This window comes from Charadrius vociferus, unplaced genomic scaffold (genome assembly GCF_000708025.1).
Source record: "Charadrius vociferus isolate BGI_N301 unplaced genomic scaffold, ASM70802v2 scaffold1768, whole genome shotgun sequence".
In the NCBI taxonomy this organism is placed as follows: Eukaryota; Metazoa; Chordata; class Aves; order Charadriiformes; family Charadriidae; genus Charadrius; species Charadrius vociferus.
The window spans coordinates 109,470-133,836 of record NW_009649783.1 but is presented as its reverse complement, the minus strand read 5'-3'; the positions used below and the strand labels follow the sequence as shown (position 1 = coordinate 133,836).

The following is a 24,367-nucleotide window of genomic DNA, read 5'->3' as shown; positions in this document are numbered from 1 at the left end:
TTTAATTATTTTAAGAGGCGAAAACATGTTAAGGTTCCAAATCAAAATAAATTTTCATCAACACCGTCATGTTCACAGCTTAACTCCTCAACAGATCCACAAAATAAGAAGTTGATTGATTAGGCTGTATGGGAAGGGTCTAAGGAACTCTCATCAATGTAATACTATGTATTTATATGTATGCATAGGATATACCAGTAAACACTTAATGTCCGAGCCAAGTCCTCAAAAAAGAAGCAATCCTTTTTAGGGCACATGATTTCTCTTGTCAAATCAAACATACATCCCAACCTGAAAGAGAGTGGCTGGTAAGTGTCCTTCAGCAGATCAGCCCTCTCTCACTTAACTCTTGCAGATATAAACACCTACCCCTGCTAGTAACTGTATTACACTGGATGAGACTCCATTTATCAGCCACCAAATATCTTGACTACACTCTTGGTAATGATTCTCCAGGGCTAGTTTAGTTTTTACAAGGACCGATTTGAAATGAGTTACCTGACAGATAAGGGAATGGTTCTGCAGGAGTAAAAGAATAAACAGATAAAGCAAAATCCAAGTTTATATATAATACGGGGAGCTCTGTCAGTGCAACTTTAAAGTACAGAAGAGGCCACAATGACATGTTCCACTGTGTGCCCAAGCACTGCCACTGCTCCTCTCGGAGGCAACCACCAAGTCCTCCCATTTGCTGCCCACCCACACCTCCTCAGGCAAGAGAGGCAAAAGCTTCTAAGTGCAACAGCAAAACTACAACTACCGGAAAAGATTTTCAAAACCAAACACAGTAGCTGGAACCATTTAAGTATGCAGACATCAACACGACAGTGTTGACACTGAAAATGTTTTTGAGAAAGCATGTGAGTTCTGAAGTTAATCAGAGGTAGAGAAACCTCACCAAAAGGTTCAAAAGCTGTTTTTCAGGTCCTTTTAATCTCTCAGCACACATTGCCTTAGGTGTATGTACGCGGCTAGGATTCACAGATGGACAGAGGTCCCATATACCCAAATGCTTTGGAAAACACGTACAACACCCAAATCCTCCTCAACAAAAATTTTAGGGTTAGAGAAACAAATGAAACCGGGCAACGTGGTAGCCACAACCAGGGCAGCTTATTGACTAAGCATTTCTCAACACCAGAAACCGCATGAAAATGACATTAGTGCTGCTATACTAACATAAACTCTATGGCTGACACCCTCATTCCAGGCACAGGACCAACTTCCATGCCTTCTCCCTTTAGCCTCAAAGGCTTTGAGGTACCAAGAAATAAAAGTCAAACCAAGAAAGCGCCACACTAAACTTCTATATTGGGAAGAGAGATGCGATATATTAGTCAAGGCATATTCACGATTTCCTGCATTAAAAAAAGCTTTGAGATCCCATTAAGAGCACAGTACTACGTATTTCCAAGGTTTTTAATATATTTTTAGAATAGAATATGTCCTTATTTTAGAGAATAATTGTTCCCACCAATGATAAAATCTTTTTATGGAACCAAAATAAATATAAATGATAACAGAACGCCCGTAATCAATTTTCTTTACCTAGGCTTAAGCATAACTCTAGCAAACTTCTGAACAAAACAAATAAATAGAGAAGTATAACAGAAAGTCTTTTAATCCTGGTCTTATTACTTTCTTCAAAATAAAGAAACATATGCATTGAAGACAAACAAAAGCTATTTCTGATGCATGCACAGTTTGTTTCATTCATGTGAATAGAGTATTTATAGCTCACAGTAATTAAAACAGTAGGACAAGTAGTAAGTACAAATTATTCTTTCATCAGTACACAGTTAAACAAGTCACCGCAGTGACAAAATAGAAACACACATAGCAAATTTAACTATGAAGCTAGAATTTAGGACTGCTGGAGAGACACTGCCACCTCTACCTCCTACACAGACACATACACACACAGAGAAAGGAAGGAATAGTTCAGCTCCTTGTAGCGCAGATGATCAATACACAAAAGGCAGGCACAGAAACCCATGAGCTGTTAGTCAAACTCATCGGAGCAAGACTGCTTCTGAGACTGGAATATAGAGAACGGAGGGAGGGAACCATAAATGCCTTGAACAACATGGTTACAGTAAGTACTTCTGTTGAAAAATCATGCTACAAGTTGATAGATGTCGTTTACCAGAAATAATACCAAGTCAGCTGTTCGCTTCATGTTGGGTTTCTCAAGAATCTGTATTAGCACTTAAACATTTCAAGTATAAAATCAATTATCTCTGTGAAGCGTCCTAGGGAAAAAACACATCTGGGGTGGCCACGAAAACACTTAACGTTTAAATCTCAGAGGCCTACTTTTACAGACCTCCCTGCAAAGACTGCCTTAATCCCTAGCTCTGGCAGTTCTTCCGTAATTATGCTCCTGTTCAGATTTTCACACTCAATTCATTCACTGCTGTTTTGCTTTTGTTTTAGCTCCTCATCAGCCCAGTCATTCCAGGGAAGGATGCATTCTGCCTTACTGCTTTGTATAAGGAAATTTCCCCCGGAATCTTTCACTGCTGCATCCGTTGCTATTATTCCTTTGTCCAGAAGCAACATGGTTATTTTAAAAGGTATTTAAAATGGAATGTTTAAGGGCAACAAGACATACAAACATGCAGAACTACCGGTTTTAATTTTCTTTTTTGCTTTCTACACACTTCTGCGATTCCATAAAAGAGCCCATTCTGTTTGGAAGCAGAGAGTCTTATCCATCTTTTCCAGGAGCAGATTAGGCAGAAATACACCGGGACCAGTAAACTAATTTGTATTGTTTACACTGTACCCTCATTCACCTTTACAGTTGCCGGAAAGATCTCTCTTGTTGTAACCCAAGCTAATTAAAATCATCCCATATAATAAGTATTTGCAATGGTCAATATTTAATAAGCAACATGTTCTACATACCTCATTGGACTGCTTCCCACTATATGACATTTTCTTGATGGCCACCACTTCATTGGTGCGCACATCACGTGCCTGTAACATGAAAACACGATGCATCAGTTTCTTCAGACTGTGATTTCCCATAAGATGTAAACCAGACACACTCACAAAAAAAAATAAATCTTTATCCATTAGTTAACTTTTGCAGAGAGAGAAACCAAATTATCTTCCAAGGGGTGTGACTGCTGCATCTATTAGAAATTTCCTTGCAAAGTTAACGACCGTCCTCCTGTTTGCGGGACAAGGTATGACATTTTTCCATGCTCAGCATCCAGCAAGTCTCCGCAGGAGTCACTTCTAAACTGAAAATCATAGCTTATAAAAGCAGCTCTGATTCAAGTAGAACAGATTTTCCCTAAATCAACTTCCCTCCCTGCCCAGGTCCATTCCCAACAAATCAGAAGCAAAGCTCAGCCTTCGGATTCCATTCCAAACATTAGCACCGACGTCACAGGATGCGCAGGACATACCTGCCCCAGACACCGGCAGCTTTCTCCCCAGTGCTCCCACAAATTACCTATTGTGTCTTAAGGGAAGGCAGATGACAGAGAGAGAGACAGGGGCAATCTGAGACCCATCCTCAGATTCCCATCCAGACTTTCACTTTCTCAGTCCAATAATATTATTATTTCCACTGCACTATAAAGGTATATGGTCTGTCACAGCTCAAAGGCAGACTGCCTGACTTCAGACAGCAACAATCCAAGATAAGACCAGACAAGAAGTTTTGTTTAATTTAGCACCCAAGGGCTGTTTCCCCCGGCAGGAGAAGAGGGAGCGCTGCTCCACCGGGCAGGGAGGATGGCTCCAGCCAAGACCCCGGCCTCTCCTCCGTTAAGGATTTCAGCAGCAGGGGAGGGCAGGGGAAGAAAAGACCTCCGAGTCTCTCTGATAAGAATAATCAACTTGGAAACGAAGCCAAAGGATATAAATCAAAATAATGTGCACCACAGCATTCAGTGATAACTGATGAAAACACTGATTTTTAATATATTTGTACTATTATCAAGCACAGCCTATCAGAACATGGATTAATGAAGTACTGGGACTCTCTTTTTTGTAAAAAGGTTTTTCAGTCATGTTTTAATTCTGCCGTTCATGAAAAAGATTCCCAGAATTCCCTGCCAATCTTTACTTCCACCAGTTATGATAAGCTTGAACCAACACTATTTTTAGTTTTCTTTCTGTTTGAGAGGACCTTTCCTACTGTCTCACTGGTATTAAAGTATCTCTAAGGTTGGGGGGACACACATGAATATTTTTGCTTTTTGAGACAAAAAAGGAAGAATAAAATTTTGCCTCCTAGATCTCGACTAATTAGACACAATCCCCGAAACATTCAAATCAGTGAAGAACTGCAATAAAACAGGCAAGCAAAATACTAGAGTAGAGCAGAAGGAACACAGCTCTAACAAAAGAGTGGGTTATTCTTCTGCTCCATCTGCAGTGTTCCAGTGTAGTAGGCTTCCTGTGTCAAGCGAAAGCTATTATTACACTGCAGAGCAGGGAGTAGGGTAAGGATAATACCAAAATGATTCAGAGGTGCCAGACTTGCAGTTTCTAAGAAACTAAACCCATGAGGTGAACCAGCAAAATTCATGTCAATTATGAAAGAAAAAAAGTCATTTTCTGCCACTGCAGGATGTAACAGAAACAAAGAAAGAGACAAGAGTGAACACTCTCAGCCAGTTATCACGTAAGATAAATATATCATCCCTTCTTGGGGTCACTGCTAAAAGGAAAGAAAGGCAGGTACAACTAACAACGAAAGATTAAAGTGCATTTTAAAGAAGGCAGGGAGAGATTTCAGGATTATATGGATTTTTCTACTTGTTAATTACTCCCACATCTATTCGTCATCATTTTCAGTCCAGGCCGTATGCAATGAAAGCAGACCAGTGGTCGGGAGGCTCTGTATTGGAAAACCCAAGCAAGCAACCCCGATCGCGTTTGCTGAACGCCCACAGTCCATCGTCGCTCCAGCAGCACTGAGAGAGCGAGAACCATCACAGCTCACACCCCCTGAATGTTACAATCATGGAGTTTTCATTTGCTCTTTTAGTTTCCTTGTGATCTTGAATAATTGATAGAAGACAGTTCCTAGACAAGAGCCACGAAGATGTTACAAGGCCAGCTAACTTAAACAATCCAAATGAACGGGGCTTGTTTCATGGCAGATGTTTATGCGCATATATCCTGCTTTCCTCCAAAAACTCCACACAAAGGATCAACATCTGGTGACCAGAGTAACTTCAGCAGTGATACAAGCAAAGCAGGAGCAAAGAAAAGGTGGAGCCTGTCATCGGCTTTGGTAGTATGCTTTTACGCAGTTATCAACTACAATCCAAAATTACATTGATTAAAGAAAGTTTAATTGTTTGCACTAGCAGAAAGAAAATCTTGTTAAAGAAATTTAAGTGAAGTTCTTTCCCGAGCTTTACAGAGGAATAAATGACCCAAGACATACACTCCTCTACCTTAGTTCTTTATGCTTACTTAATTTACACCGAATTTCTCCCTCCATGTTGCCTTTTTCATCTTTTGGGTCTCTGTGTGAGGGATGGAGTACATTATACGAAACACTTTCAGATTCAAGATCTTAGACCTGCTACTTCTAAAAAGATACTGTAATATAACACAAAACTTATAGGTTAAAACTTTGTAACACAGAAATAGCAACAGCATATATTCTTTGTTGGAAACTCCCTCTTAACTGAGGAAAACAAAGCCCCCAAACGGGCTGGAGTGGTGCAGTGCACTTATACTTGTGTTTTTCCGAGTGCCAAATCAGACGTACTTTCTGTCAAAGAAGCACAATCCAAACACGATCAAGTAATCGCACTCCTCAGTGAATAAATACCAACCTATAATGAATTGGTAGTCCACAATGGTGGGGAAAAAAAGAGAAAGAAGGGCCTAGAAATTAATGACCTCTTCTTTTCGATCTCCTTGCAGAAGGAGCTGGTAATGGGCACTCAGCCCTTACCACTGCTACAAAGTTCAGGCAGTTTTACAAACACCACGACGGCAGCTTCTTGCTGATGTTTGGGAACGCTGTTAACACACGGCTTGCAGGTTACCCCTAGCTGTATGCCGGTTTTCCGTACGCGTGTGGTTCCTGCACGTCTCTAGAAGATAGAGCATTCCTGAAAGACTTCAATAATATTTCCACATAGCAGAAGACACATTTCTCAGTTCCCTCCTTTTATATCCACTCGTTAACCAAAAGGAGTAAACGAGATGAAGTAAAGGCCGCAGGTGAGTACTGTTTCGTTAGAAAACACTTCCTCCCCTAGATCTGTTCCCAGACAGTGGCGGCTCATAGTTTTAAGCAGGGAACAAAATTAAGAAGCTTTTCCTAATTAGTTCATCTGTGCTGCATTAAATTTGTGCTGGAAGGTTCCCAACATGGTCTGCTGCAATTATTAACAATGAATAGGCATCTCATAAAATACTGACACAAATGGCTTTCTGAAGGAAAATTGGCAGGTTTGGCCACACCTCCTATAATTATAAATGTGAAAAGGTTGTCTGAGGAAAATGTTTTTTTAATGAAGGCCTCACAGTGTGCACTTCGGTTAACATACAGCAACCTGCAAATGAGGTTAACGTGAGACATCCCACCTCTGGTTGAGCTATACAGGCAGTCTGGGAAAAATCCTGCTGTCCAGACGTTCATGTCAAATAAGTTTTATGCAGATGAAGACTGGGATTCTTGCCTGCAGTAGGGAAGGATGTGACAGGACAAATGACAACAAAAGCACCAACATTCAGGTGTCAAACACAAAGAATGGCTTTAAGGGAGCCTGAGGGTACGCAGGAAGGCAGAGAGAACTCAATTCCTCTCAAGGAACAAGAGATGATAAGGCGATGATCAGACCAAGAGAACTGCATTGCCAGTCAGAATCAATGGAGCAGAAGTCCATGGTTTAATTTGCAGATAAATCCCTGCTTGCAGCGTAGCGATGCACCTAAAAGCACCAGGCAAGGGCCACATTTCCAGTTTTTCTTTTCGGTTTGTACGCAAACAACTTACAGATACTGCAAGTCTGTGAATGGAATGAGACTGTACAGACACAAGAAAACATCTCTGCCCCAAACACCATATAAAAAGATTCACAGTAGTTTCTTCTCCTCAGTATGTTCAAAAAAACTCTACCTTCACAGGTTAAAGGTAAAAAGAGACACAGCTAAAATTCACAAGTCACCGAGCTACTTACAAAATAAACTGCTCCGAAGCTTCCATGGCCAATCTCTCGGAGATCTGTGAAGAGCTTTTCTGGATCTTCTTTGAAGAAGAGCTCTGCAATTTCTGGGTCCTTCAGGCTGCCCGCTCGGCTGGTTGATGGCATCCTGCTGGGCAGTTAGCCGACCGACTATCTGGGTTTAAAGTGCTGCCTCAACCCTTGGTTCATCTGTATGAATGGAGCCTCTTCAGCATGGATTACTGCAAGAAAAAGATTGGAATCCTTCACTGATTATCCTCTTCTCAAAGAGCCAGAAACAAAGCTACAGCAGAGCAGCTTTCACTTCTTCCCCAGCAAGCATCCCTGGCGCGTGAAGCAACGCAACCTATCTGCTGGGATAATGTCACAGTCCCACTGTGACACCAGTCAAGCATTTCTACAGAACACAAACCAAACCCAAGACACAAAATGAGACACGTTCTGTGCTCCAGCATCTGCTCAGTCACCTGCAGAGAGGTCCACAGAATCTCTCTGACCCACAGCGACAACCGGGTTGTCACTAGTGAGCCCACATTCCCTTGACACCCTCCCTCTGAAGAGTTATGCACTCTATGTCTTAAAGTATTGTTTGAACTTTGTGCAGTGGACAACACAATTGCATATATATATATGTATCTCATGGTCCTTGCAAGACAAGCTATATGGTATAAGTATGATGTCTACGAACCACCACTGCCATTTGCTAATCTGTATTTACATTTTTTTAATTCAGCTCAGTATTTTTTTCTTCTGCAATTGTAGTCCAGTTAAGAAGGAGCCAGTGATCAATTTTTATTCATTTCAGCATGCACACAGAGACCTCTCTAAAGCTTCTTCTTCCACAACTCAGTCAGTCATAGGTTTTTTTCTCTTATCTAAATTTATGACCTCTATCTTAAAGCGCCTGCTCTTCAGAGCCTTATTCGCAACCCCCTTCTTTAGAGGAACAGCATCCAGGAGACACCCACTTCCACACACGACGCATGCCTTTCTACTCTGCTTAAGCAGATGCAAACATACATTTTAATTGCAATAGCACATGATACAGCCTTCTACAATAGCCCATTGGCAAACCCTTTCTTCAGAGGAACTCACAACTTCAGGTGCCATTGGGAATATACGAAACCTTTACTGCTTGCACGTGCATTTGCTTTCATTTACTCAAAGTGTGTCCTGGAATCTACCCAGAATAAAAGTATACTTTCAAGTTGTGCTGAAATCTTACTGTGCCTTTACAACAGGTGAAGCCAAACGACCATTACAAGTAAAACGCACTTTTCCACACCCCCTCCGGGATTTCCTCTCAATTCCCTTTAAATGGTCACCAATAAAAACAATTCTGCGTCACTGGCAAACAGCTAATCACACAGCTCACTTCTTTCCAAAAATCCCTGTCTGGTCAAGATTTGTGCTTTTTTAATTCATATTTCATATCTCAAATTTGTTGATGGGGGTTTTTGTGGTTTTTTTTGGTTGTTTTTTTTTTTTTTTTTTTAAGTTTTACATTTTCATAATGGCAAAAAAAAGACAATAAACCCGAGTTTAACCAACGTATCAGAAGGCCCTATTCCTGTCCATTTTTCCTACTTTTCTGGACACTATAACTCCACCTTTCTCCAAGCCTCTAGATCATCAATGAATCATTTGTTTTCCCCTCCCTGAGGAGCAATTCCTACAAGGATGGAGAAAGACATACTCCTGCCTGTTTCTGCTCAGTGGTACTCTTCTCTAGACAGTTGCACCATGTGAAAGTGCCAAAGACTGCCGGCTCCTTGTTTGTTCAACTAACTGCCAGCATCGCTGCAAGGAGAGCACGATCATCAGAGAGACAGCCAAGACGTACCTAGTTGTAAAGTCTGCAAGAGTCTCCAGTTTTTCTGATGAAGACATGCGTGGGAGAGAGAACGCAGGGAAGGGAAGCGAAATCCAGCATTTTCATAGCTTTCCTCCAAGCAGTCAGCATTCAAAAAGATTTATAATACAACCCAAAATGTGTTTCCACGATAGCCCGCTCTCAGGGGCTAAGGAAAAACCGATATTCAAATCCCAGTGGTGGACCAAGTATAAAAACATATATACGTATACACATACACAGAAAATAAGCAGCTGTTCACAACTCTGCTGTACTGCACTCGTGAGCAGGCACACACACATTTCGTATCGATGCCGGATCATTACAGGAGCCTTCAAAGCGGTCGGCATCAGCATACGAGATCCCCAGCCGCCAACGAAGCCAAGCGAGATGCACAGGAACGGGACTGCGCTATCTCCACCTTCCATTGCATAACGCAGTAACTAACACCGTGTGGGAAGGGAAATAATTAGCTTCAATTCAGCCCGTACCTGAAGCATGCTACATTTATGAAGACTGGAAGAAAAGTTGGGGGGTTCTGTTATTTTTCTTTCAAATAAGCCAACAATATTCCACTTGATTCCAGCTCTAACAAGCACATAACACTGAAAAGACAACTGTTTCACATTTACAGCCCCCGACGAAACAATAGACAAAAAGCATCAGTCAGAAAAGCGAGAGAAAGGAGCTGGGGGAAGGGAGCTGATAACCAGAGCACACTCAGTATTATTGAAGGAATGTTTCTTGGATCGACGGTAATGATGTCATGTTCCATCTTTTAAGAAGCATCAGATTCTTACAAAAAGGACATTGTTGTTCAAAAGCAACTGCTGCAATCCCAGAATGCTCTTTTAACTACATCTGTTAGTCAGAGGGGCTGGATAAACCTGCTAATATGGCCAAAAGTCACATGTCCCCGCGAGCGAGCGTGCGTGTGAGAGCCAGAGCCAGGAGAAAAGCCCTGCGCACACACAGCTGAGACGGATTACGGCCTTCTCCCCCTCCCCACCTACCCCCCACGCCAAACCAGCCACCAGACTCGTTCTTGGCATCTTTTCTGAGCGTGCCTCTCAAATGTCATCAACAGGCAACACTTTTTACCGCTGCTACGACTCCTACCAGGCTGGCTGACAATACAGGCAGAAGTGGTACGGGACTGGCTACCGCGCTGCCGGACTTCGAACAGCACATCAGAGCAGAATTCCTCATCTATTGTCATACACCTTAAAATACAGCTTTTCCCCTTTAATACCGAGAGCATCGAGAAAAATGTAATTATCTTTATTCTTGGAAATAATTGCTGCTTTGAAATGCATGAGAATAAAAACATTAAGTATTAAAACCTATTTAACAGAACAGTCACAAAAGTGTATGTGACACTATGCTTATCATTTGATCTGCTTAGATGGAACAATAAAATGCATTAATGTAAATTCCATCCATAAGAAAGCTTTACACAGTCTCACTTAATAAAGTGCTCCCATTTTTTATGGATGCTACAATATTAAATTCCCTTAGTCTTCTTTTTACCCAGACAACATGTGCTGCCTGCCAAAGCCTGACAGTGCCAGCAGCCGAGATGCTCTGCCTCCTGCCTTGCAATAATGACACCTGAGCACTTTGGGGAAATGGAAGTGAAGTTAGAAGTGGCATGCAACATGGTTATTGCATTATTTTAAATGTATTAAAAATACAGACGAGTCTTAATATTAAAAAAAAAAAAACAACAACCAAAAACCACTCTGCAACTAAACTGCACTGAAAATTAAATCATATACCAGCAGGCAGTTGGTTTTCTAAATTACAGTCAAGTTGCACTTACGTATTTCACATTCTTCCACTGATGCAGTCTCTTCTTTACTACAGGTTTTTTGGATCGGTGCAGCTCTACTGTTAAACACACTTGTTCCCAGGGGATGGGACTGATCACCTCACCTTAGGCAGCTCAGATCAGGTGGCCAGATCCCGGCTGTGGCCAAGAGCCAGGCACTGCAAACGGGATACGGCACCCTCCGACTGTGCCCGTCTCTCCGCTGGCTGAAGAATCGGTCTACCTAGAAGCCACCTTACAGGCTGCTAAAACTAGATAAAATCAATTCCATGGTTTTTTCCTAGTTGTCACTCATACAAAGAGAGGATATTGCATTGCATAAACACAACTACTGGTACTTCGATCAATTCCGCAGGTCACTGACAAGGTGATGTAGGAATATGAAAAAGACTCAAAATAAACCAGGGAATGACCAAAGCACAAGACTGGACCAACTCTACTTCCATACAGCAGGCTGAACCAACTGCGGTTAGCGGCCGCCAGTACTAGTGTAAATGACACCTACTGCAGGCCAAAATGTTTTATCAACTTACTTTCATCTGAACAACTACCTGTTCATAGAAACTGCATGCCCAGATCCACAAAATCTATGAACCAAGAAGATGTTACATCCCCTGTAATTACGGCTACATCAAACGTACACACACCCCTTGAACTACTGACATAAGGAAGCTGAAGACGAGGGCGAGGTGAGACCTGTTCTGTTCTGAGTTTTCTGCCTCCCTGCCATGTCATCTCAAGCTGAAGTAAGACCCACCCCTGTGACTAACATCCCCTGGGATCCTGCAGAGCAGAACGAGCAAAGCTCTACATGGTCAGTTGCCATATTTAAAGTGCGTATTTAAGTCTTACGCTACAGAGACCTCAGTGAAATTAAAATCCGTCCACAGTAAAATATCTGACGGCTGTCAGCGGCATAGATAACTGTTTCCATGTAATAAACCAGGGTACTAAGAAGAGAACATACTTAACCTTCCCCGCAAAGGAGAAGGGAACTACTCATTGAGATCTCCATCTATCCGTCAGGTTATTTCTCAAGCTCACACACAAACCAACTCGGCGAGGGTGACGGTGACCAGAAGGCATTAGGTTACACTAAAGAGGGGCGCATCAAAGCACCTCTAGTTCCTTAAGACAGTTCAAAAGTTTGTAGAAATGAAAATGTGACAATTAACATACAGACTTGCTTGTAGATTAGCAGCATTAAAAAGCACCGCACTTTGTCCATACAAATGAAGTTTCAAGGAATCAACATATTCAACATCCTCCAGCTTCTATACACACGAATATTACAGCCGGAGTCAAACAAATACCGTGTGTGCACAAAATGGAAACACCACACAGATTTATGCATCCGTCATCCTGTGCCTCTCTCCGTTTCACCGGGTACCAAGACACATGCTACACGGACTCCTGTGATGGCTAATGAGGCCGACAGGAATGCTCCCCACCATTATTGAATTTTAAACAAAAAATTATTTGCAATTTGAGATGTAAATCTTGTTTTATGTAATAGTCATCTGCTATACAACACACTTAGCACAGTAAAACCTATAAAAACTTATCCTTAGTATCAAATGTAGCTACACTACGTCTATTTTCCCAATAGAATATACATGAGACTTTAAAAATAAACAAACCAGGAGACCAGTTACAGCACCTATGATCTGCAGAGCCGCACGCTGTACAAGCAATGACTATAAAATGAATATCCAACACAAAAAACCTACTGATCATTTGAAGTTCTTTTCACCCAAAGTCATGGGGAGGGGGGACGGGACAACAACCAAAAACCTCCTGCCCCAGAAAAACATCACTGAGAAACAACAGCCCACCACAACTTAACTTCGTTTGGAAAGTGATATTTAGAATTTTATTTTAAGGCATCTGCATTGCATGTACTGCAAGCAGTTGCTAAATTTTAGCGTAATTTCCTCTCACAGGATCTAATGCAAGAACATCAAAAAGATGGGGATAGAGTGTCATCATGCAAGTATTGAAAAAGGGAAAAGGGATTTTCTCTTACTTGCATATGGGTCAGATCCGGGGAGCGTATGAAGCCGAGATTAAATTATCCTCTCAACACACTATTAAAAATTTCCTGAATGGCTTCCAGCTGACACTGAAAATTTCCACCACTACCATAAATATGGTAAAGTGAGTCTATTGAAAGAACTGACTTTTAATATTTTTTTTATTATTATTTTTTCTTAATAGTATGCCTAAAGTGAGAGTTGGATGGTAAGAATGCTTAAGGAATGGTTATATAAGAATGCTTAAAATACTGACTTTAAAAAATTTCTGTATAACATTGAATACTTGACCTGAAAGCACAAATTTTTTTGGAAGTAGCAGACAAATCACTCCCCATTTTTGATAGACTCTGAATAAAAGCCTGTAAGGTAAAAAAAAGTAAGCTGAATTATAGAATGCAAGTTGCAGCTTGTACACAAAGTGTGAAGTAGTCGCTATTTCATGCATTTTCAGAAAAAAAAATCTTAATTAAGAGTTTTCTAGCATACAGACCAAAAATATCAGCATGTATGAGCTGTTTGACTATAAACCATGCAGAGGAAACCACAGCTGGACTTTCAGTATCATATAATATTGTCTGTCGGGTAGAGAAAGTTTCTTCTCTGACATGTATTTGGGATGCCAAAGAGGCTGTCCCAGCACAACGCAGAACAGCGTCCCCAGGCGCATCGCCACTCGATCAGGCCTGCACCGGCGAGCACAGGAGGCTGAGCTCTGCTGTTACGTGTCAGAGTAAAATACCCGATCCACAACACCGCAAAACAAGGCCACAACGTGCAGAAAGAGAAGACAACGTGATGAACGGCAAAAGTATCATCTCAGTAGAAAGAAAAAAAAAAAAATAATTACTCATTTTACTCTGAAATGTACTCCCTTCAGGCAAAAGTGGTATTTTGCAATACCAGTGTATCCTCTTCAGGCAACAACGGTATGTGGCAATACCCACCCCTCACACCCGCGGGGATGCAAGTGCGATGATTTGACTCTAATCTGGTATCAGAAGTGGAAGGGCTGTACACTTGGCGGGGAAAAATCAGCAAAGACGATGAAGGTCCAGCAGCAGAAGAAATGAACACTCATCACACCGGGCTGTGCCGATATATGCGATTTTAGGAACGATGCTACTACCCTTGACTTATTTTGCGATCTGCGTATAAATCAGCCTTTACAATTGTAGCCAGGTGAATTCTATGCACCGGAGTTAGAAAGGTAAAGGGCAGACAGAGGTTACCTATTATATATCTCATCAATTTATTTGCTGTTCATCAAAAGCCAGGTAGGTGCTAGCCAGCCTGCTGTGCGGGGTCTGTTCTCTACGGGCACGGACAGGAGTTTCGTTGGCTTATCTGAAATCCAGGGATCTGCAGCCAGCGCAGTACTGCCAGATTCAGGATTGTCTTCTATCCATCCTTCTGCGCATCTCAGCAAACACAGGAACACACCTTCATCAGGTTCTTCACTGATCACTGGGAAAGCACATCCTTGACCCCTGCGGCCAATTTTTCCTCCCAGCAAGGTTCTCAAAACTATATACCATGTTTCTTATTGCTTTCCAATTGAAAAAAAAAAAAAACCCAACACCCTGGCAACCCACCAAGTGCCGTGGATGTTCCTTAAAACCTCTCTTGACCTCGGACTGGTCCACCCAGTCAACTTTTTTCCTGTTCTGACAAAAGCAGAGCAACTCTCCAGTGCCTAAACATGCACCGCACACATAGAAGACAAGTGAGACTCTGCTCACAGCCGAAGGTGGCCATTTCCTTCAACAGCTAACAACCAGGTTCCCATCCACACTCAATTATACCACAGCAGATGGTATCAAGCCAGTTGTATTCTGGTGACTATCACAATGGAAAGCCCATCAGCATCTCTGAGCCTCTCAAAACAGACAGCAATTTTAGTCACTTGATTCATGCGAAACCACATACCACAGACTACTTGCGTACTTGGGTAAGCCTCTCCCACCCAAGCTAACAACATGTTAGTTTTTCTCCTCCTAGTTCTGCAATTTGGAAGTCTTCCTAGAGTGGTAATTAAGTGAAAAAAAAAAAAATATCCCAGAAATGACATAAGAAAAACCAGGAGATGCAGCAAGTGGCATTTAGCTTCTCCCATGCCCTGCAAAAGGGGCAAGAGGCACTCGGGAACATGTCCCTTGGGATCCTGCTAATCTACTTTTATCACTTAGTAGTGAGCTGCAGCTCAGATGAAAAAAATGCTGAAAGTCGTGAACTTGTTTTTCTCTTAATTACCTTAAAATCATTCTTTTTGGTACACCTGTTCTCCACACTGCATCCACTAGGACTATCTGTCATTAAGGAAAAGGGAGGTGCAGATGAATGGCATTCTACAAGAGACTGTTAGAAAAAGGCTTAATATTCAGGAAAAAAAATCCAAAATGCTGTCACAAAACTGATTAAAAAAGGAACCATCCCGAAATAGTGCCAACTACAAGCAGAATAAAGACAGGTGGAATGGGCTGAGAAAACTGGATTGCGGAAGGTAACTGCGGACCGTGGAAAGCCCCACCGAGACATTGCTCTTTTCCAGACTGCTCTTCCATCTCAAGCTTACATATGCAAGGTGCTCCTCTGCTTCCTGCCAGTCCCCAGGGGAAAAGACAAGAGTGCCCCATCTCCAAGTCAGGAGCCCCTTCTGCTGCCAAAGCCTGAAGCAGATGAGATCTTCCACCCCTTATGACAATAGGGAGGCGCTTCACGTGGTCTACAACCCCACGCGTGCCTGCCCAACAGCAGCATCGCTGACTCCACACCAACTGAGATCCCCCTCCGGAGCAGGAGAATGGTCATCAGAGGCTGTCCTCTTTCTATCTTTCACATTCCCTCATCTATGTATTTCTAGACAGAACGGATTATAAGGATACGATGAATCTGCACCGGGATATGGCAGTGAATTCTGGCAGCTTTTTGTCTGCATGAGCACCTATGTTCAAACAGGCTCTTCCTCCCCAACACAGTAAATTCTTCTTCGCCTGACAAAGAGCAAGCCTATCATTCCAGTAAGATCCCTTTTTCAATTTAATTTTTAAAAGATGTTTTGAGGAATGGTTCTATCCTGAAAAAACCTCTTTGCAGATTTATCTATTTATTTTCTTTCTTTCTCTGCTTCTCTACCTCTATTTTTTCTTGTATTATACTTCTTCACAAAACTGCCTCAGGAAGACACTTTTATGTTAGAGTAGTGCTTGCATTTCTCTTATACATGCACTTGTAGGCTCTGTAGCTTGCTTTGATTTCCTCTCAAGATTCTGACACTAAAATGTCCATCATCGACTCCCTGAATTACTTACCCCAGCACACTTTCTGATCCTGCTGAGCTGTTCTGCTTGGATGTTTACTTTCCAGGAATGTCACTAGCAAAAGGGCCAGAAAGCTAAGTTTCCCAAATCTCCGTTGACAAACCCAGCAGTAGAGCCCAAAGTGCAACAATTATCCTGTGCTTCCCATTTTAAAACAAAATGGAAACCGTTTTCTGTATTTCTGATTATTTCTACAGTCTTTCAAATTGTCTAAGTGGCGGAAAAGATAACTCTTAACTGAGTGACCCTGTTCCTGTGTTAAAAGACAGATACTCTGAACAAACTAGATCTATTTTGTCAAGTTACATATGCCAGTTATAAACAGACATGAATATACCTAACACTACCAGCACTCCTGAAAACATTAGTTTTGATAACTGGCAATTTTTGCAATGCCACTCACCCAAGAAATACCAAATCTACCACTGGCCTTACCACTTAACACAAATAAAAGACATTACTAATGCAGTCAAAAGAAATATTAATGCCAAAAAGAATCCTGTATTTTTTCTCCTATTTAAAACAAAACTTCCCATGGGATCAAAAGTTAGACCTACAGAACAGCTGAAGAATAAATAGCCAGCATTCATTTCTCAAAGACCAATGTCGTCAAAGTTCAAGAAGTGTTAACCATACCCTGACATATTCAACACGAACATCTCCTGAATGTCTTTGCTTGTGATAGTTCTGGTACATTTATTAAGAAGGTCAGCTCTAAATTTAGTAATTCCTTAGGCTAGCAAAGCTATAAGGAAGGCAACTGGAAAAAATGAAATCTTCTGTCCCCCTTCTTTTGCAATTCATTAAGTTCACAGTTGTTGCCAACTATTTCCCTTTACTACGCAAAGCGTCACATTAATACACATTCTGTGACTGCATCACCTACAGACAACTCTCGGAGCCCACGTCTCTCGGACTAAAGAGCGTACGTTATACTGGTTCCAGCGCAAGAGATGCTGCGCTGGCAGCACACTGGCCAGGAAGAGGTTAGCAAGCGGCCAGCTGATGAGAGTCAATTAAGTCTAGAGGCAAAAATACTGGGAAACTCCAGCTGCCCATAAAAAAAATTAGTCAGATATCCTAATGGGACTCGAGTTTAAAGAAACCTTTTCTTGACCCCTAAGCAATTTTGCCCCAGAATAATAAATAATGTAAATGTAAGCAAATTAGCTATTTTGGATTCAGCTCAGAAATAAGCTACTAAGCTCACAATATAGATAATTAACCATGAGAAAAGAAGTCATTAAAAAGTAGCAGAATCACACACAGTTTTAGTTAGGAGGTCTGAAAGGAAGCAATTTAAAGTCTTTCTGACCAATAAGTAAAAAAATGAAAATGTTGAAATTGAGTTTGCAATTGAACTCACCGGAGCGCAGAAGAACACCAGGACTCATGTCCACCCCAGCCAGAGGCTACGGCCAACCCCCCCAGTCCACAGCTCAAACTCTTATTTGAGTAAGTATGAACGTAGCGAAACTGAAGACAGTAGGAAGAACCTAAGGTAGAAAATAAAGTCAAATACAAACAGAAAAATCCGAGGGTAAACTGGAAGATTCTGCGTGAATAATCTTAAAAACCAAGCTGTGACAGCAAGAAGCCTCAGGCAGTTATGCAGCCTGCTCCGCTACTGGGCTGGAAAAAGCCACGCAGGAGAGCAAGGGTACAGGAAAGAAGGTAAATTACCTGCACGAAGAAGATGACTAGGTATAAGGTATGGTGCTGTCACAGACTATACATCAAGAAAGCTGGTCCTTCAATAAACTCGTAAATTAAACATTACCCACCTCTGGAGCTGAGTAAGTAGCTGCCCTAAAAGACTGACACAGCTCCAGAGTGACGTATACTTTTGTCACAACAGCATCTGCTCCAGAGAAGCTCCCCACAATGGCTGCAGCCAAACTGAACAGAAGAATTAATTGAACTAATAATTAGTGGAAGTAACATGCTAATCACTTGTTGACTGCGATACACTAAGAACTAACAAGCCAAACATTTATGCATTAGATTATATGTCATTAAAATAACAGAACAACTCAAAAGGATATTCAAAAAGAAGTGGGCAGTTTTGTATACAAAATCATGAGTATTAATTAGTCATAGGTGGAGAACAGAAACATCACCTCTGAATCTAGAGCCAAAATACTGATATAAGTCTCTTAAAAAAAAACCAAGAGGTCAGATATATAATTACACGTTTTGAGCAAGGGAAAAGGCGCTTGCAACCAGTGTGACCACAGATATTGTGCAGATTTTGCATAATATTTGCATTTAAGCTCTGGAATGGGAGGAAAAGGAACACAACAAGTTTTATTTAGGGCAGTTGACAGTACCAGAAAATACACAGGAACCTCAAAAAACAACATGAATGAGCAACAAGGCAGGAGATGAAAGCTCAAAAAGTAAAGAACAGTCAAGCTCACATCAACTCTTAAACTAAACATAACACAGGAGCTGAGCTTTGTGCAGACAGCTCAATGGAAATAATTGCACAACTATGCAATTATTTTTTTTCATAAAAAACACGAAGAATCAATTAGGAAAATAATATAGAATTTCTGACAATACATGAAGGAAGTCTCTGCCATGGTCTGCTCCTGGCTATTATTCTTCATTCACATCTAGCAATAAAATGAAAGTGCAGTACAAAAAGCCCTCAGAAATAGGAAGTCATAAATGCCCAAGACGACAAACCAAGCTTGAAGAGAAAAGGTGTAAGAGTTCAAAGTCAGACATAAGGCCACGTCAAGTGTTCAGACTTCAAGGGGAGAGTACCTGCAGAAATTACTGCAAGGCACTAAGCCCAAGACATAGAAACACTGTTTTTTAAACTAGACATTTACACGAGTAAGAACATCCACGGACAGGTCAGGTAAGGTATTCCTGAGTGCTCCTGGCACCTCTTCTGAAGCATCCAGTCATTACCACTGCCAGAAACAGAAGATAGGACCGGACAGGCGATGCATTAGATTCTGGATGACAATTTTTCTATTGTTATTCTTCTAGGGTGAAACAAGCATCTTCAAAACACACTTTGTCACGAAAAAGGTCAATTTTGTTCAACACAGGCATTTATAAAATATACTATTACCATAAACGAAAAAAAAAAAGGTTTATTGAAAGGTTGCACAGAAATAATGGGAATGTACCTTACTAGGGTCTAGTAAGGTGCACATATGTGATGGACCTTCGTCACTGGACAAATGCAGAAAAGCCATTTCAGAACAGATTATCAGCAAAAGACTATTCTGTTCTTCAGAAGGAGTGACCAACCTAACAGAGCACTCAGAAAGAGGCGTCAGAATTTCGGCCAGGGTATACGGCTGCTTCCGTAAGTTTGTAACTTAAAGCAGGGTCAAAAAGGGGTTCAACATATTTCAGCATCAAAAGAGTTTAAAACCACCCACAACTGTTAAATCTGTTCTACCAGATTATCTGTACCCATAAATGCAGTACCTTTACTAAGCAATTCTTTCACACATTTCTAGAGCCTGTGAGCACTTCTGGTTCCTGCTGGAATTCCCCAAAATCACGGCAATTTGTCCAGTTTTACTCCAGCTTAGGCTGAGTATTTATTTTTCCTGTCTCCACATGACTGAGCAGAACAACTTTTTGAACAGCACACAGCAAGGGGATGAGTCAAACAACCAAAAGCAAACAACAACAAATCAAGAAACACCTTTTTCACTATTTTACCTACTTGAAGAAACACTTCTCCAGTGGGTTCTGCAAGGCCTAAATTACTCGCCTTTATGCCTTCCACTTAAAACAAAAAATAGTGCTCAGTACGTATTAAGGTAACAAGCATACCCTTTTAATGTGATGAGTTTTATCTGCTTTCATGGGAAAAATGCTCATTTAAACTAATATACAAAACGATTTAGGTAGCAGTGGTTTAGATACAGAATATGTCTCAATTGGACAGTTAAGATCATAGGACGTTCAGTCCTATTAAGTCCTGTTCCTGCTATTTTGAGCAAGTATATAATAGAATGCAATCATCAAGTAATAACCAACTCCTGAGAACTTCTCAGAGCCACTATTCTGATTACAAGGCTGCTCCAGAAACCCACTCCTATTTTGATTAGGAACCAATTTAAGATTAAGAACTGATAAAGGCTGATTTACAGTTTGTATTTACTATTTGTCAGTTTACACTGACTTACTCTTTTTCCTGTACTGTCCTTAAAGTTTAACCAGTTTTCTTCCCTTTTCAATACTGAGGGGTAAGCACAAGTACAGAGATATAATACAGGTCCCCTTACCCTGTTAGCTGAAAAAAGCAAGCCAGATTTGCCTCTCTTTACGACACAGGAGAATTGACTTCCTAGGCCACCCCAAGAGCCCTTCCACACATCTGTCCCAAACCAAGGCTTGTTTGTTTGTTTGTTTTAAAAAACATCCCTGACCAGAATTCTCCACATCTGCTTATTTCCTGGACACACAGCATTAAAGTTTTAAAATCACTGTGCTGTCAATGGATATACTCAAGTCTTTCGCACCACATTTTTATATTTCACATATTTTTATATATTATATATTTTTAATATTATATGTTATGATGTATTCGTCGTTACTGCATGACCATGCACCTTGTACTATCCCAATTTACATCTCTATTACTGCAGACCGTCCAGCTCATTCACTCCTGCCCAGCGAGGCTCCAGTCCTCTGGATTGACGACGCCTCCCAACTTTGCCCCAGCCAATTTTATTAACACAGTCCTTTCACGTGTACATCAAGATCGAAACACCACTTAAAATTTGTCTGAAGATCGGTCCTTAGAAACTATCAGCAGCTTCCCTCTAGCCCCCACTTCTTCCTTCATCAGGGTTAACTCACCTTCCCATCGCCAGCCCTTGAACTATTTCACCATACTCTGCTTTAAGAAATGTCCAACATGGTGCTGTGTCCTACGCTGTACTGACACTCACCTACACGAGATGAACTGGACTCGCAGTGCTCTGCCATCCCGGCCAGTCCTGCTCCATCAGCTCTCCAGCAACCCTCCCCTTCCATCCCCAAGCATGTGAAACACCGCACGAGTCGTTTTGACATCCAAAGGTGCGGGTGGACATACAAAACGTATCCTTGCTGCAGATGGGGGAAGGGGAAGGATGGGATGAGAAGTGTGCAAGAACCACTGTCCTTTTCGTTCCTGTGCCGACAGCTGCCCCACATTTCCTCCTCACACTCCCCAGGATGCTCTTGCTCCCCATCACCTTCCCCAACTGCCGTGGCTGAGCAAGACCATGCTGTGACCAAGCTGCTGGAATGAAAATAGTGGCTTCTGTTGAAGACTTCAAACTAGGTATCACCTGCACTTCCCAAAATCCATCTGTACCAGCAGCAAGGAGGGGGAAACTGGTCACACAACTGTGGAACAAGCCACCCACGCAGAGCTCAGCCAGCCCCGGCCTCCGGGCAAAGGGAAGGAGGGTGCCAGGGCAGAGCGCAGGCAGCAGCAGCCTGCTCCCATTCCACACGCTCGCAGTCCGGCTGGTCAACACTGGTCCTGCCCTTCCAGAGGCCAGGTGGGAACACAGAAACCTCCCCATCCTGGCACGGAAGGGCGGTACGTGGTCTCTTTACCCAGGAATTTTGGGCATGTCTGCTGAAATTCCATAAACCCAAAAGATTTATTGTAGAAGCTCTGACGTCACTTTCACACAGGAACAGCCGTTCCAGCAGTGAGACAGGAGACTGAAGCAGGAGAAGCTCGCAAGGGCCTGCTTCCCAAATTCAGGCAGTCACAGGTTTGTGTGCTACATTACAGCTGTTCCATTAGCTGACATCTTATCTCTTATGTACTTATACACCCATTACCATAGTAACCAAATTCCTCAGAACATATAATGTAATTTTTGTATCTAGCGTATTAGAACAAAATTATTAAGGTTACAAAGGCAAGCACGCCAAAATTAGCAAGTGTCAGAATTCAGACTGCCATCTCCCTTGCCAACCCATCTCTGCTTGCTGCCTCCCTCCCCATCTCCCGGGCTTCCAAGTCACCTCTCCTGCAAACCTCCAGCTCCATTTCTCCACCAGCTGTAGCTCCTTCCTCTCTGATCCCTCTGCAGTCCCACTCTCACTATACTTCTGTCCTGACGTATTCTTCTCTCTCCTCTCTCGTCTGACTTATACCTCCTGCATTCACACCAGACATTTTCCTCCTCCACACTGCCTGGGTGCTCTCCAGGAATGATTCACTGTGCACAGGACAGAGATTCCCGACAGTCTAGGAACTGGAAACAAGAGGAGCCTCTCTTGCAGGAAAAAGTCCTTCTGGTCTCCCATAGCCCAGGGCTGGAGCATCTTCAGCTGCTCTCTGAAGATAACTGCCTGCTCAGCACCAGGAGCTGCAAAATGCCCAAGCAACACACAGCGCCAGTTTCCCCACATACTACCATTGCACATCACACTGTAAGAGCACCCCATGGGTCCACTAAGGGATAAGCCCCTGTTCCAGGAGGTGTTTTGCAAATACAAAGAGTCTCCATCCTAACAAACTTATATAAAACAAATCAATCTTTATGCTTTACCTGCCCGTATCATTATTATATATCTATCACTAGGGGGAAGACATCCACAGCGTGGTCAAGTGCTATGATTTCTCTCAACACCAGCACCTGCAAGCACTGCAGAAGTGGCATCTGTTGCAGTGGAATATCCCCGGTAAACTCAGCAGATCTCTCCATATAGAAGTCCATCAAATCACAGACTTGGGCATCTGGTTGCTTGACTGCCTCTCCACTAGAAAGACAGGTTAAGTCAATCATTGCGCACACACAGAAGGTAACTGACTACATCTTTTCTCCAAAAACCTGCTTTAAAAAAAATTATCTGGCTCTTTTCTGGTTTTGGCAGTACTACTAATTGTCCTGAATACAAGGGATGAAAGAGGTAGGTCAGTATCTGCACCTGAAGCAAATACTTGGAACAACTCAGAAACAAGGCCCACAAAGCAGGTTTCAATGCCCAAGGTCCGCCCTACCTAAGTTACCTCTTACTGGGAGTATTTAAAAGTTTTTTCCTCCTGTACACCAACTCTTCAACTCCCAAGCAAGAAATACAGCACTTTCTTCCGGTCTGAAGAGAGAAGAAAGACACTTAAGTTGCCTGAATGTACTTAGCAAGCGTTAAAGTATTTTAAGGCTCAAAAGGCAATTTCAGCTCAAGTAGGAACACATCCATCCTAAATTTGACAGAAAGCTGTAATCAGAAATTGGTCTACTCCAATAGCACAGATCCAAACACCTTTATATTTCAGGGGTTCTTTGTGTGCTCGCGCACAAAGCGGCTTAATCCAGCTGTTCACAGCAATCACTGAATGAATGAAAAAGAAATAATGAATGAAAAAGAAATAATCAGCAACCATCTCCGCTCCTACCCTTTAGTTGAGGTGAACAATAATTTGATCGCTTCAGTCGATGGACAAAACTATTTTCTGTGCCTTTAAATAAAAGGTTAATTGAGATATAGTGGAACCTGCTCTTACTTGGGCTTTCTGAAAAACAAGGTTGTCCTGCCTGTTCCAAGGACTCCGGCCTCAGCTTCTGCATGAGGGGAGGCAGGGAGCTGCCAACAGGTGACTTCTCCAAGACTGACCTGATCTTTAAGAGAGGCAGTAAAGGAATAGCGTCGCAAAGAAAAACCCAATTAAAATAACCTTAAACTTCTCCTCGGGCATTCACTGCTGGCAGGGATTGAGCTTGATGGCCTTTGTCTCAGCCAGCACGGCAGCCCGCGCCTCGCTGGACGGCAGCGGTGGCCGCTGTGAGGAGTCTCTGATCTGAAGGCAATCAGCGATTTGGTCGAAGCTCAACCATGCTACTCACAGGCACAAAATCATGCCATCTAATGAAGGAGATGATAAAAGCTACTACCCAGAGCTATAACCACATGGCACAGCTGGAGCAGGATTACGCTGTATGGTTGGAAGGGCTTCCTTAAGATGATCTGCAAATATGTGACGTAGGGGTCTGGCTCTGTCAAGATACAGAAGTAAAGCAGCAGGGGACAAGGACAGCCATGAGGACGGTCCCGAGAGAGCAGTGGGACAGACCTTCCTGGGGGGAAGTTAGAAATTTTCAAAAACAAATCACCTGCTGGTTTGGTTTGGTGGTGTGTTGTTTCTGTTTTGGGTTTGTTCCCCCCCC

General features: G+C 42.2%; 1 protein-coding gene across 3 annotated transcripts in view; it reads right to left on the bottom strand.

The window, feature by feature from the left end:
* Nucleotides 1-7,397, bottom strand: part of TAOK1 (TAO kinase 1) — a 35,210-nt gene extending 27,813 nt beyond the window's left edge. For 2 of the 3 annotated variants that reach the window (XM_009890884.1, XM_009890886.1), the window contains exons 1-2: nucleotides 7,170-7,397; nucleotides 2,911-2,982 (exon numbers count right to left, since the gene is read on the bottom strand). In XM_009890884.1, coding sequence (XP_009889186.1) covers nucleotides 2,911-2,982; nucleotides 7,170-7,301 — 204 coding nt within the window. In that variant the 5' untranslated portion in view covers nucleotides 7,302-7,397. The remainder of the gene's footprint in view (nucleotides 1-2,910; nucleotides 2,983-7,169) is intronic. The other variant, XM_009890885.1, reaches the window with a different exon arrangement.
* Between the last annotated feature and the right edge of the window lie 16,970 nt (nucleotides 7,398-24,367).